The sequence below is a fragment of the Vulpes vulpes genome, chromosome 4 (assembly GCF_048418805.1).
Source record: "Vulpes vulpes isolate BD-2025 chromosome 4, VulVul3, whole genome shotgun sequence".
Taxonomy (NCBI): Eukaryota; Metazoa; Chordata; class Mammalia; order Carnivora; family Canidae; genus Vulpes; species Vulpes vulpes.
This window is the reverse complement of record NC_132783.1, coordinates 131,917,210-131,931,700: the sequence shown is the minus strand read 5'-3', so window position 1 is coordinate 131,931,700 and position 14,491 is coordinate 131,917,210. Positions and strand designations below refer to the sequence as shown.

At 39.4% G+C, this 14,491-nt stretch overlaps 1 protein-coding gene across 6 annotated transcripts in view; it reads right to left on the bottom strand.

Annotated features, from left to right (window-relative positions):
- Window positions 1-5,888: 5,888 nt before the first annotated feature.
- The window catches only part of PRLR (prolactin receptor), a 172,734-nt gene continuing 164,131 nt past the window's right edge, over window positions 5,889-14,491 (bottom strand). For all 6 annotated transcript variants that reach the window (XM_072757107.1, XM_072757109.1, XM_072757112.1 and 3 more), the window contains one exon: window positions 5,889-14,282. In XM_072757107.1, the coding sequence (XP_072613208.1) occupies window positions 13,260-14,282 (1,023 nt within the window). In that variant the 3' untranslated portion in view covers window positions 5,889-13,259. The remainder of the gene's footprint in view (window positions 14,283-14,491) is intronic.

Below are 14,491 nucleotides of genomic sequence, written 5' to 3'. Positions count from 1 at the left end.
ATTGATAATTATGGAAACAATGGGGAAACCATGGGGAAGTAATGGGGAAAATTATTAACTTGACAAATTCTGTTGTCAAGTTAATAATTATAGGGTTTTTTTTTTGTGTGGGTACATAGGTTTGCTAATGACTTATCAGTTAAGTCTGAGTGAACTTTGCTCTTTGATCCTAGTACTTCTGCTAATGACAGAGCAAGGTCCATAAGAATTACTGAGGATAAATAACAACTTTTCCAAAGCGATCCTTTCTCTTTCCTAACTTGCTTAGGAATCCTGGAGTTGAATGAAACGGAAAATTTTGGAAGGATTTCAGATAAAACCCAAGTTACTAAAAAACTCATATTTCAGGTATCCCACAGTGAATAGATTATGAAGGAGGACAGAGAGGATGTTCAGAATGAAGTAAAGAAATGGCAGATGTGTTAAAGGAAATAACTGCCTGGAGATGTGTTCAGATACCATAACCCTTAGAGTTTCATGCAGCACTGGTTTTCTTGAAAAATGGTGCAGAGTCAACGTCCTTTAATTTATTTATTAGGATGAACTCTTTGGATTAGGCTCATTTGGAATTATTAGACTTAATATTTTTAAAAAGTCAGTCTGGAGAGCTGGACACACAATGGTTATCTCAGGCTCCTGGACTAGAGTGTGATGCCCAGGGAGACAGAGAGCACATCCGTAATGCTTCCTGTATCCTGGTACAGTGTCTGGTACACAACACTCATCAAGTACTGTTTAGTAATGGGTTGGTCCAAAGACTGATAGATAATTGAGGAAGATTTGTGTTTAAAAGGAAGGTCTTGGGGCTCCTGGGTGACCCAGTCAGTGAACAACCAACTTTTGATTTTGGCTCAGGTCATGATCTCAGGGTCCTCAGGTGGAACCCAGACTTGGGCTCCATGCTCAGCAGGGAGTTTGTTTCTCTCTGTCTCCTTCTGCTTCTCTCTAAATTAATTCTCTGTAATGACTTATATATTAGCCAAATAAAAGGGGAAAGCCACATTTTCATATCAGTAGATGTAGAAAAAAATTATTATCAGTAGATGTAGAGCTTTTAACACCAATTCAAAATATGAAATTAGTAGCAAATTAGGGATAGAAAGGAATTTCCTTAATATATGTAAAAGTATGTAAAATATACACAGGAAACACTATAATTAATGGTGAACTTTTGGTAAAATTCTCTTTAAAGTCAGGAAAAAGAATGTTCACTTCCTTCAACATTGTACTGGAAATCCAACTCCAAGAAATAGATCAAGAAGCTGTAAGAGGTATAAGGACTGGAAAAGAAGAAACAAGGGATCCCTGGGTGGCTCAGCGGCTTGGCACCTGCCTTTGTCCCAGTCGCGATTCTGGAGTCCCGGGATGGAGTCCCACCTCAGGCTCCTGGCATGGAGCCTGCTTCTCCCTCCTCCTGTGTCTCTGCCTCTCTCTCTATGTCTATCATGAATAAATAAATAAATCTTAAAAAAAAAGGAAAAGAAGAAACAAAGTTGTTACATTCTGATGATATCATTGTAAAAAATGAAAAATCCAGGAAAACCTACAAATTACAAGTTCAATGAGGCTTCAGGATTGAGAATCAGTATTTAAAGTTAATGATTTCTATATATAAGCAACAACTTCTCAGAATAAAATAGTAAAAAAATACTGCTTAGAATAGCAACAAAAATTTTACGGTGCCTAGGAATGAAACTCCAAAAACACAAGCAGATATTTATGAAGGATAACATAAAGCTTTACTAAAGATCATAGTGAATGAAGTGGTAAACCATGTTCACGATCAGGACACAGTATCATACAGCTCTAACGTCTTCCAGAATTAATGCATAAATTCAATTAACGAAATCTAATTCCCAGCATAAGTTTTTTTTTTTTTGAAAGTTGATAGGTCTATCTCAAAATTCACATGATAAATAAGTGGCAAGAATGGCCTGAGTAATTCTGAAGAAGAGGTGGAAGTATAGGAATTAATTTACCAGATAACAACACTGGATAAAGCTGGGGTAATAGAACAGGGACCATCGGGGCAAGGATAGATCAACCAACTGCTGGGCTGGAATAGACGTCCGATGTCAGACTCAGACTTATGTAGAAAGTTGGCAGACGACAAAGATGACATAAAAGATAAGCAGGTAGGGGATCCCTGGGTGGCTCAGTGGTTTAGCACCTGCCTTCGGCTCAGGGCTTGATCCTGGAGACCCGGGATCAAATCCCACATCAGGCTCCCTGAATGGAGCCTGCTTCTCCCTCTGCCTGTGTCTCTGCCTCTCTCTCTGTCTCTGTCTCAAATAAATAAATAAATAAATAAATAAATAAATAAATAAATCTTTTTAAAAAAAGATAAGCAGGTGAAGGATGAGTTATTCAGATGCAGGACAAATTAATTAGGACAATGAAAGTTAAAACAGCCATAATGTATAATTTAATGGTCATCAAATTATCACATATCTGACAATCTCAAGTAATGATTAAGGAAGGAATCATCTCTTACACAGCTGACAGGGATATTTATGGGTACGACTGCTTCGGAGAATAGTTATGTTCCATATAACACAACAGTTACAACCCCTAGACGTATATCCTAGAGAAAATACGGCAAATTCTTAAAAAGTGAAGATTGCATAAAATGTTTCTTGCAGAGTCATTGGTAATAGTGGAAATGGAAAGTTGATTAACATAGGGATTAACAAATAAATTGTATATATGTATGCAACTATACACAGATACATCCATTAAGGTAGAGCTATTTGGCTTTCAAAAACCCAATGCTGAATGAAAAAAAATGGAGGTACATAATGATATATGTTATTATCTATGTAAAATTCATAGGCACTCAGGATAATGATATATATATTTTTATGGGTGCATACATATGAGGTAAATGCTTTTTTAACATAGCCAGAAAGGATACACAACTAGTTGCCACTGGAAAGGGAGGTAGAGAATTTGGTTATTGAGGGATGTATACTACTACATCTGTGATGTTTCCCTTTTTTTTTTTTTAAGGTCAGGAACAGAATAAAATGTTAATATTTGTGAAATTTGGGTGTGGGCAAATGAGTCTTTGTTATATCACCCTCAATAATTTCCAAGTGTGTATGAACTATCTTATATAATAAATACAATACACTAAGTGGGAGATCAAATCACAGCTGAAATTTTTTTTTAAGATTTTATTTATTTATTCATGAGAGACACAGAAAGAGAAAGGCAGAGACACAGGCAGAGGGAGAAGCAGGCTCCTTGCAGGGAGCCCCATGTGGGACTGGGTCCCTGGACTCCAGGACTCCGGGACCACGCCCTGAGCCAAAGGCAGACGCTCAACTGCTGAGCCACCCAGGTGTCCCACACAACTGAAGTTTTAAGTGAAGAAACAGGATAATTCTAGGCAGGAAGAAGGGAACATAAGAAAACGTGGATTTTTTTGGCACTGAGATTTGTGGTTTAAGCTTCACGCTTCACTTGGGAAAGTCGGTTGTCTATCAGATTTGGGAACTCTCCTTTTGATTGTTTTTGGTTGTTCCCAGAAGGCCCAAGGAACTTCTGGGTGCTTCCAAGCATGTTTTCATTTTTTAGCCTCAGGTCTGGCACATGGATAAAGACTGGGGGGCTTGAGGGCTGTGGAAAGGAAGATAGAGTACTGACCTCAGTTGGAAGCAAGATGTCAGTTTTGATTTAGATTTAGCAAAAAATTAATTAATTAATTAATTAAAATAAAATACAGAGAAGGTGTTGAAAGACAATCACAAAAGGGCATGCCTGAAATAAATGCCTTTGAAGAGTATTCTCAGACAAATATTTCAGCATGTGACTATGTATTTTGTTTCCAGAAGGGCTTTGCATGACATCTTCCCCTTCATTTATTCATTCATTTATTTATTTTTGGAGAGAGAGGAGGGGCAGAGGGAAGAGGAATCTCCAGCCAACTCTCTGGAGCCCTAGGCAGGGCTGGATCTGAGGACCCTGAGATCTTGACCTGAGCTGAATTCAGGAGTTGAGACCCTTCACCGACTGAGCCACCCAGGGGCCTCTTCTTTTTTCTTTAAAAAAAAAAAAAAAGTCCTAATAAAGTATGTGGAAGCAAAGGAAAACTTCCCAAATTTGTATTTTCATAAAATACATGTTTCACATGTATATAAAAAGACCCTACAAAGCCATTCTCAGGAAGTAATTTATTGCTTCACTTTAAGCACTGTCACCATTGCAAAAGCAGTTGCTCTGAAGAAAGATAGAAAAACACCATAAGTTTACATAGTACAGTAACAATAGCAATATCGATCATGTTAAGTAGAACTACTGGCCAGTGTCGTTTAAGCTCACTTTGTAATTTTTAATAATTTATGGAGTGAATGTGTGTCACCTTAAAGTAGCTGTGACATTTACGAATTCTTTCAAACACATTCATAAATACAGTAATAAAAATTCCTGAGCCCCCTTCTCTTATTTCAGTGTTCACCAACCTACATCCATGTGATGTTTTATTTGGTGCCTTTTAGCCTTTTAAAAAAAATTTTTTTTATCACGTTCATAAAAATATCTGTGTTTCAAGTCTGGTTGTCAGCCTAAGTTTTCATGTGAACCTGATCATAATAAAAGAAAAATGCTTAAAAAAAAAAAAAAAAAAAAAAAAAGAAAAATGCTTGACACTTGTGCAGGCAGCAGAAGTTGAGGGGTGAGGTGGGGAAGGTGGGGGAGGCTGTAGATAAAAGAATTCCATTGTAGGTGTCGAGATCTCCAAAGTAGAATATGCTTTTCCAACACTGAGAATGGGTTCAGTCTCCCCTGTGTGGTCTGGAGGGACTCTTAGAGGTAAATGCAGCAGGAATCTGCTTCCCTGGCCAGTGGGGTCCCTTTTGGGGCCTCATCAATACCCCTATTTCCTATACTCCTGCCCAGTCCCACCCTGCCCGCAACCTGCAACATTTCAAGATTGCTATTAAATGGAAACTATATCTCTCAGTCCCTAAAAAAGAGGGAAGATTTCGAATGTATCAAACCTGATTAATAAGTTGTAGGAAGTCTGGTGAGGTTAAGGTTTCAGATGTGATTCTGGCAAGAAGTGGCAAAAATAATTTGTTTTCTTTCAGGAACGTGCATACGATAATTCTGGAAAATTGGCTCCGTTGTTCTCCAGCTTGTCACTAATTATATGAATGCTGTGTCTGGTGACTGGCACTCCAAATTTTTTAGTTTAGAAGTAAAAGTGTGCCCAAGAGTTTAAGGCAAGTGGCACCCACATAAGCATGGGAGAGTCGCTGGTTCTTTGATGGAAGCCATTTGGAGCGTGACCCTCAGATAAGATAAGAAATTCCTTATTGCTCCTGTGAGACCTGATAGGAAAGAATTAGGGGGCAGAGAAGAATCTGTAAAGCGGACCCCCAACTATTTCCTAATTCTTAACACAAGCATGGACAGTTGGTGAAGGTTTCTAGATCTAGATTCATTAAAAAGCAAAGGTGATCATTATACACATAATCCAATGGATTCTGTTAGAAACAATGTTAGCAATGTGGACAAATCATACCATTCAAAAGAACTGCATTTTCAAAAATGGTTTGGTCTTTCCTTTATTTTACAATAGTTAAGCAAGCTCCTCTGCTTTGGTCTCCATGTTGCTCCTTCCATCTTTATTTTTAGCAGCTTCTCATGTGAAAGTGACAGGCGGGGGGTGGGGGTGGGGTGGGGGGTGCAGGGGAAGAAAGGAAAGTATGTTTCGCAATCATATGGAAGGAGGAAGATAAAGGAGGATAATTGTTTTGGTCCAACTTACGCTAACGATTTCCAGATTATAGATCCCTTAGCAGCAAAAATGCTTCAAGAAAATTGTTTCAGACACGCACATGTTATTCCTCTTATTTACATGTCAAATAAAAATAAAGGAAGGGTAGGCAAGGGAAATAAACATTTATTGAGCCAGGCACCGAACTGGGTATTGTCAATAACATGAACAGAAATATAATGACCATATTATACTGGGATGTCCAAGATTTTGTTTGGCAAGCATTGTTTTTGGCGTGCAGTAAAAATGAGGACGTTATAACAATAGCAGTTAGCAGATTTCCCATACTACTGACGAAAATATAACGGTCCGTGTTGTCCCCTCAAAATAAAAGGAGGCCAATGAATAAATCCATGGAAAAATGGAAAGTACAATGTGCAATAACCAAAGATTTACAGAATTAGAAATGCAAGATAAATCAGACAACTACAGTCCTCTAAAATTCTTTAAGACCAAAAAGAAAAAAAGTACAATAAGTACATGTAGAAATGTGTTTTTAAATTGAAACAAGACTATTTCTGATATATGGCTGGCTTTTCCCATACTGTAATATATTTGATGGCTAAAATCAAATAAGGAAAATATCTATTTCTAGGGGTGTTGGAGAAATCAAATAGTGAGAAATATTATCATGGCTTTGAGTGAACAACTTGAGGTGACTCATCATTAGGAAAAAAACCTACACTCTATGGTTTTGTTGGTTTTTTCATCTGGTGATTTACTAAGTATTCTTTCTGGCTTTTATTCTTCAGCCAGTTTTTATAAAATATAAAACTGGTTATTGAGAAAACCTAGCATAAACCTACAAAGTGGTGAATTAGAAGGTGTATTTTCATGTAAAAAAAAAAAAAAACAAAACCAATCCCCAGCAACTTATTATAACAATCACTTCTAATTTCCCACTTCATGTTGAAGAATTTTGCTTGTTATTTTCTAGGGAAAGAGAAAAAGCAGAGGTAGTGAAAGCTCTGAAAATGTGGAACCTTTTGCTACTACATAGTCTTTGCTTCAATATGGCTTTACAGAAGACACAGATCACACAACAGGCTGGTTCTAGATTGCTTTGGTTTCCACATGAGACTCTTATAAATTTGTTTAAAATGAATGAGCACAAAAGCAAGCCTCATGATGCAACCAACACTCAAGAAGTTATCAAGAAGTCACATGAAGCAAAGCTGAGAGTTGACTTTCAAACAATGGTTGGATTGTACTCTAAACACTCAACACCCCAGATCAGCTGTACAATGGCATATGACACTACTTCTAGACAAAGGTTAAGAAAAAAAGTAATACATTCACAGCCTCAACAGAAATAAATGATTACATTTTTTCAGTTTTGTTTTACAGACATAGACACAATCATATTGAAATAACAAGAATAGATTATAAGCCATTATATAATTATTTTCATTTATATCACATGATGAATCTCACAATACAAGGATAATATATTTCAATGCATCAAACAGTTTTGAACCACATAAAGCAATATAATATAAAATAACATAACAGTTATTTTAAAGTTAGGAATGTCACATGGCCAGTATACATTAAATATGCCATTGAAAAACAGTCAAAGCATGAGACGTGATACCTTTCATTTCTAAACAATAAGCAGCTTCGGAGGAAGGACAGTAGGACAAGAAGGGGAGGTAGTTACTTTTGAAAATTCGAAACACCCTATCAGAGATTTTATAAAACAAATTATTTTTCAGAGGTATCTTTGCCCTACAGATTTTTGATTTCAGATAACATAATAACAAGATTTTTTTTTTCTCCAGGATTTGTGAAATTTGCATGGAAAAACTCAGACTGTATTTTGAAGTTTATCCAGCTGAAGCATAATTTAAACATAACTAGTAAAGGCTATTTTTGATATTACCACTTCACTAGCCAAAGATTTTATGGTGGTTGTTTTTTTATTTAATCAGGAGCAGATAAAAAGTTGATAGAAGTTAATAGAATACGATTGGCTAAGGGTCTCTCTATTCATTGGCCACAGTCACATAAACAGGATATGTTTTCTATTTTACACGTCTCGGTGCCTTTTGACTTGAGATTAGAGCATAAATCAAAGGAATGGAGGCGGATAAGACAATGACGGGAATATGGTGTTGTGAGTTATGTACATCTCTTAGCCATAAGCTCAGAACACTGAATAGTTTACAGATTCACTTTGTCCAATACAATTTGGGTTTAGCAGGCTACTGTTGGCATTTTGTGGAATCCTGAGATGCCCAAACCTCTGGAAATGTCCTATTTTCTACATCTTTTTTTTTTTTTTTCCCTGTTCATTGAAAGGGATACCATGATGATCTCAGACCTCAAATCACCTTATGGAAATACACAAGCCTAGGGAGAGAATTCCTATATGATTGGTCAGTAATATATCTGGTAATCATGGAGTAAGCCCAGGCCATAATTATAAATGGAACTTCTGGTTAGAACACAGGTTCTCAGGCAATCATTTTGTATTGTTAATTTCTCCATAAGACTTCCGGAACTGAGTCATCGACGTAGCTTGGGTTTGTTAACGGCCTTTGAATTAATTAATTAATGAATTGAGCTGGAATTTCTAAGTATGCAAATCTCTAAATGAGGTGACTAATGACTCTCAACCTTCACCGTGATATCTGTGTGGCTGATTTAACACGTGACTTAGTCCTTTGCAGGGCCAAGGCCATTGTTTATGAAGAACTTAGTTTCCTGCGGAACCTATGGTTGCTAGTGTGCAAAATTAACTCTCAGGAAAAATACAGGCCCTAGAGCAGAAGAACAAAAAGCCTCTAAGTATGGATAGTTAAGAAGAAAAAAAGCCAGGATGTTAAAGCAAATCAATCTGATATAGACCAATAGATGTCCATGTTTCTCTTAAATGTTTTAACCCCGTGCAGTATCAGGGTGACGGCATGTCAAATACTTTCCTGCATTGCACCTGGGCCTTTGAAACCTTGGATCTTACTTGATCATGAGAATCAAGGACAGTTAGAGCTGGCGGGGGCTTACAAACATTTTAGGCCAATCTACTTATTTAACAGGTCAGAAAATTGGTGGCTAGAGTTTAAAGGACTTGGCGTAAAGTCGCATAGTCTGTTGAGTGGCAGCCATGTGACCTAGACCTGCAAATTGGGTGCTCAGCCCACTACTCCAGCAATACTATTGTACTTGAGCCGAAAGGGCAGAACAAGAAATTTGTTCATTGAAGTACACATGAGGCTTTCATCAATGGCAAATCTACGTTAGCATCACTGGGGGTGGTAATCCAGAGCCATTTACATGTTTCTGTATGTGTGCAAGGTTCCACTGTGCATGCATTGTCCTTTTCCGGCCCAGATATGCAATTCAAAGGCATTCAAAAGCATATGGGTATGTTTTTAAAGTGAAGAGTCTCGAATCACAGGGTGGCAGGCATATCCCCGAATCCTAACCAGAGTCAATTTCTTATCAGACAAAATAAGTTACATCATTCACATCAGCTTTATGGTAATTCAGTTAAGCAATAAATTAAAAAATCCACTGAACAGTTGCTGGTTGGACCTTAGACCATTTTGTCATTCCCTTTCTGGTTTCTCCATTAATTTACATAAAACAAGTAAAATTTACTTTCTAATCGATACACTTTTCTTGAAAAAACAAAACTTTTTTTTTTTATAAAAGTAAAGAAAGGCACTTTGTAAAATATGTACAAATCTGTTTCTTTCTTGTCTACACTAAGGAGATAGAGAAGTTACTAAAGGCAGGGCCAAGTCTTTCTGCAAGTGACTGCAACAGTGGAGAATCTCAAGAAAGAGCTGGATTTCCTCCACAGCCAAACTGCATCCTGGAGCTCATGAACTCACTGGATTCTCCGATTCAGTTGGGCTCTACAGGACAAGAGGTCAAACTCCTCGATCTCATATACGTGGTAAGGAATTGACCCACTTTGGACCAAACCAGCGAAAGCAAGTTTTTGGTACATACCCGCCTACCAGGATTGGTCTTAGGCACTTAGGAGAATGGACATTCTGTTAAATGTCAGGGGCGCAGCTGATAATAACTTGTGCTCACACTGAGGTGCCTTAAACCCGTTCATTAAAACTGACCAGAGAACATCTTGCAGGTTGGGTTATAAGCTTCCATAAATCACCCATTGGCTAGCCCATCTCCATGTGCTTTGTAACTTGAATATTCAGGTGTTTGTTTATAAAAACATGACTTTTTATAATTCAGAGCGTATGGCTCTTTAAACCAACGGTGCAATAATGGTTTATAATTCATCAAAAAGAAGGAAAAACCAGAAGCTGCAGCCAGATCTAAGAAAAGAGATTTGGGGCTGTTGGACTTAGCCAAAAGTAATCATGGCTTGATTCAGTAAAAGATTATTTTTCTAAAAATTAGAGCCTCCTTCAATATGTGTTTTTTAAGAAAATCTCATGCCTCTTCTCCTGACACATACCTGCATGTTATCTTAGACTCTGATCCCATACATATGTAATTTATGACATGCATAGGCAATATGTTAAGTACGACTGGAACTGATGATTTAAAAGAGAAATAAAAAAAAGCACATCACTGGAGAGTGGTTGCATGTCTATGATGAAGGACAATTAATTTTTAGCTCACTTAAGATCAAAGCGCTGGGAAAATGATCTTTGCTGGAAAATATTCAGTGAGTCATGAAATCAAGGAGCCAGAGTTTGAAAGGATATTAGAGATGACATTTCCTCCCGAGGAAACTGAGGCCCAGGAAAGGCAACTGTTCTAAGGCAGCATAGCTAGGACTAGAGCCTGGGTCTCTTGACCCCCGGTCTGCATCCTTCCACTGCACTAGCTGCCTCCTTGATAGCAAATAGGCCAGAAGATGAAAAACAAAACAAAACAAAACACAACCCTGCTGTTTAATTCAAATAAAAAGTGTTAATTAACCATAGAATGTAACTTGGGCTTACTTAAGGAGTGGCTAACTGGGGTATCTTTGGCATTTAGTCCAAGGTGAGATTTTAACCATAATATCTTTTATCACGCATTCCAAGTCATATATCAAAACAGATTATTTTTGAATTTTTGAATGATCAGAGTGATTGATATACATTTTGGAGAAGAATGGGCTATTTGGGGAAAAGTTTGATCTGCACTGGCCTTGAAAGGCAGAGACTTTCATTCCAGGTGGAATATATTCCCGGGCCGTCTTGGAGTTGTGTGTACTTTTGCAAGTCATTCTCAATCATTCTGTAAATTTAAATGCCAAGTGGATTTTTTTTCTAAAGTATGCCTTCTCCTTACATAGGGTGTCATCGAGTGTGAGTTTGACCTGACTTGTATTTCCAAGAGAGGATTGTTTCCAGGCACCAACACACCGTTAGTGGAAATGGTTACACGGGGCAGGGCTTCTCAAACTTCACCGTACACATGAATTCTCTGAGGATCTTAGTAAAATGCAGATTCTGATTCTGTGGGTCTGGACAGGGGAGCCAAGATTCTGCATCGCTAGCAGTGCCAGGGGATGCTGACAGAGCTGGTCCTCAGGGCACACCTCAGGCTAGCAAGGACCTAGGGCATGAATGAACTTGGACAACTTTCCCAAATGTTCCCTTCGCTCCTTATGCCAGTCTATACTGGGAGAAGGGAACTCAGATCTATTTACCTTTGCAATTCTGGAAGCCCCAGCAGTGTGTTCAGCTTCAAACATTAGGCCACCTTGGAGCCTAGTTCCTGTCCGCATGGGCTTGCTGGGGTGGAATATTTAACTCACAGACGTGAGTTCAAATTCACTGTGTCTAGCTAGCGAGTCAACACAGAGAATGGATTTGCCATCAGATGAGATGAAAAACAGAGGGAGGCGGTTTTATGAGTCATGAACGCTCTCTTCAAAATGCAGATCCAGGCTTTTGGCTGCTCTCGGGAAGGCTGCCCTTGGAACGGACTTGGAGATTCTTACTACCATACCCCGGCCTTTGTAGCTCTTGTCACCACTCCACAGATGCCTGCTTCCTTAGAACTTTCATGTGAACACTTCTGGTGTGAGTGTTGTCTCTGCTTTCGCCAAGATTTCGCAAATGGACCTACTTCAGAGAGATACTAAGTCCTGGCTTTGCTTACTTTTTCTTTGCTGCCCAAGATTTCTCAGAACAACCAAACCAAACCAAACGTTCTCTCTGAAACAGTATGTGAGAGGTCATCACTCACCTTTTCGTGGTGGTTTTATGAATATTCACCCAGGGAAGAGGAGAAGCCCCAGAGTAGCCCTAAATTACAGAATTAATTTCTGGTCTGTGGAAAGCCCTAAAACTTCAGGCTGGAGACTGTTTACAGTGTCACAGAGATGAAAAGAATCAGATCACTTCATATTCCTCAATGGGCTTTGGGTTGCTATGGCATTTTACTCCACAAACAGGGACTGCATATACTATGATGTACTGCAAATACTCATTATAACCTCATAGCAGAAGATACTGTACCCGCTAAATACGTAAACAGCTGTACTGGGAAGATAGAAAATAGTCTTTTATTTTACCTAAGTGATAGAAAAATAGTCTTCAAAAATAGATTGTGAAACTTACGGGCTTATATTAAAGTAGAATTCGTATGTACAGTAAGGCAGTATTTCCATTACCATCCTGCTGTGATTATCTTTTAAAATTAAAGTTGGTCTTTGGGGATTTTTTTTAACCTAACTGAAGACTAGGGTGTATAATAAATTATCTCTTATGATGAAATGAAACAGGAAAGGATTTTATAAGAATTTACCACATGGAGCTCATTTACCTATCATGTAAGAAAATTTCACTCTCCAAAATGGTTTTCTCTGGAGGCTTTAGAATAAATTACAATTTAGGGGGAAAAAATCCATGCTTAATAAATTCAAACCATTTTAAGAAAAAAAACTGGAGGCATCATTTTGGCTTGCATATTGGCAATGTATCACTAAGGTGATAGGAACCCATGTAAACAGTGTGTCGGGTATTCTGGAATGTATTCTTTCTTTAAGTGGGTTGTTTTTGGCTAATCTGAATAAAATAAGAGAGGAATGTAAAGGTTAAGCAAAGGTTTTGCAAACGTTTGTTGGTTTTCAAAAGCGGTTTTCATGGCCTTTTTCTCACATCTCTCATCTTCCTGTGGTAAGCAGTGGTATTTCATTTCCTTCTGTCGCATACCAAACCATGAAAGCCCCTTCCAGAGGATATACCTGTTGGCACTGTCCCTCAAGAATGCTAAACAATGTGCTTTTATTTCATTGAACACGGAATTTTATAACTAATAGCAAAAAAAAAAGTCAATCTACAAATCACAGGAAACAAAACAATTTGTTCTGGAATCAGCTGTTGGAGAAAGAGGCAGCTGGTTGAAAATGGAGCATGAGGAGTGAACTACAGGCTGTATAGTGTCATTCTAACCACATTCTCGAGCATTCTCTAGTAGAGTGCATTTCCTGTACTCTGTAGTGTTACCTGAAAAAAAAAAAATCACATTTTAACCAATCATTCCGTTACTCAAGGTATCACTGAAAGGAGTGCATAAAACACGTGGGATCCAGGTAATCCAACCCAGCCCGCTGGAGTCCACAGCCACTTGGTGCCGAGGTGAAGGAGGCCAGGTCTTCTTCAGCTTGATTCTGCTGATGGGACGGCGGAGCCTCCTTGGCTGGTTCTTCAAGCGAAGCCAGGTTTTGAGCTCGCGGCTCCTGCACTAACACCAGGATGTTGTTATCCATCACCCTGGACACCTTAGCATACTCCTTAGTGGCTTCGGGAGTACTGGGCTTCTCTGCCTGGCCGCTGTTCTCTTTCTGTTTTGGGAGCAGCGACAATGCTCCATCTTTGTTGACCTTGTGAATCTCCACGTAATCCAAGGGCCTAACAGAGATCAAAGGGGTTTTCTCCTGGGGCAACAGCCATGGTGTGTCTTGGTCAGTCTTGGAATGGAAGCTTTCCACTTCCCTCTGCTCAGCTGCCTTTTCCTCCCCTCCAGTCTCAGTGGTTTTTGAAAATCTTAAAGCACGTGTGTCTGTTTTGTCCAGCAGAGCGGCTGATGCACCTGCCGTGCCCATGTTCAGCTGACACACATCAGCAATGCTGTGGTAAGAAGACCTGGGGCTGTGCTGGCTGGGGGGCTGTGGCAAAGGCCATGTTGAAGATTTGAACCCGCTGGCAGCGAAGTAGGGGATTTTGCCTTCCGAGCTTGTGCTCCCGGAGCCCCAAGCGTAGGTCACATTTGTTTGAGGGTTCTCTGGCTTCTCAACGCTCTTGGGAGTGTTAAATGCGGAGGGATCTGCCTGGGCTTCCTCACACTTTTTAGACAGAAGGGAAGGGCTGTCGCAGCTGCCCCGGCCAGAGTCGCTGTCTGGATCCAAGGGGGTGGGCTTCCTCTCTTGCCCTGGATGTTCTTTTGGATGCGCTGGCATCAGCTGCTGGTCCTCACTGTCATCCACTTCTAAAAACTCCACCAGCAAGTCCTCACAGTCAGAAGTGGGAGGGAAGTCTTGGCACCCCAGTGCGCTCAGTAGTTCTTCAGATTTACCCTTCTAGGAAAACACAGACACAAGGAGAGAGGGCCGTCAGCTTCCTAGCGTTCCCTGTCGGCATCGTGGCCAAGCCCGTGGTCCTGCCTATGGGCAAATGGGATGTGCTAGTGGCCTAGCAAAATTTCCTGAATGTCAAAGTTTGTGGACCAGGCTGTCTATGATCAGCTCCTGGACGGCTACTCATCTCATATTTTTCTTTCAGTCAAATC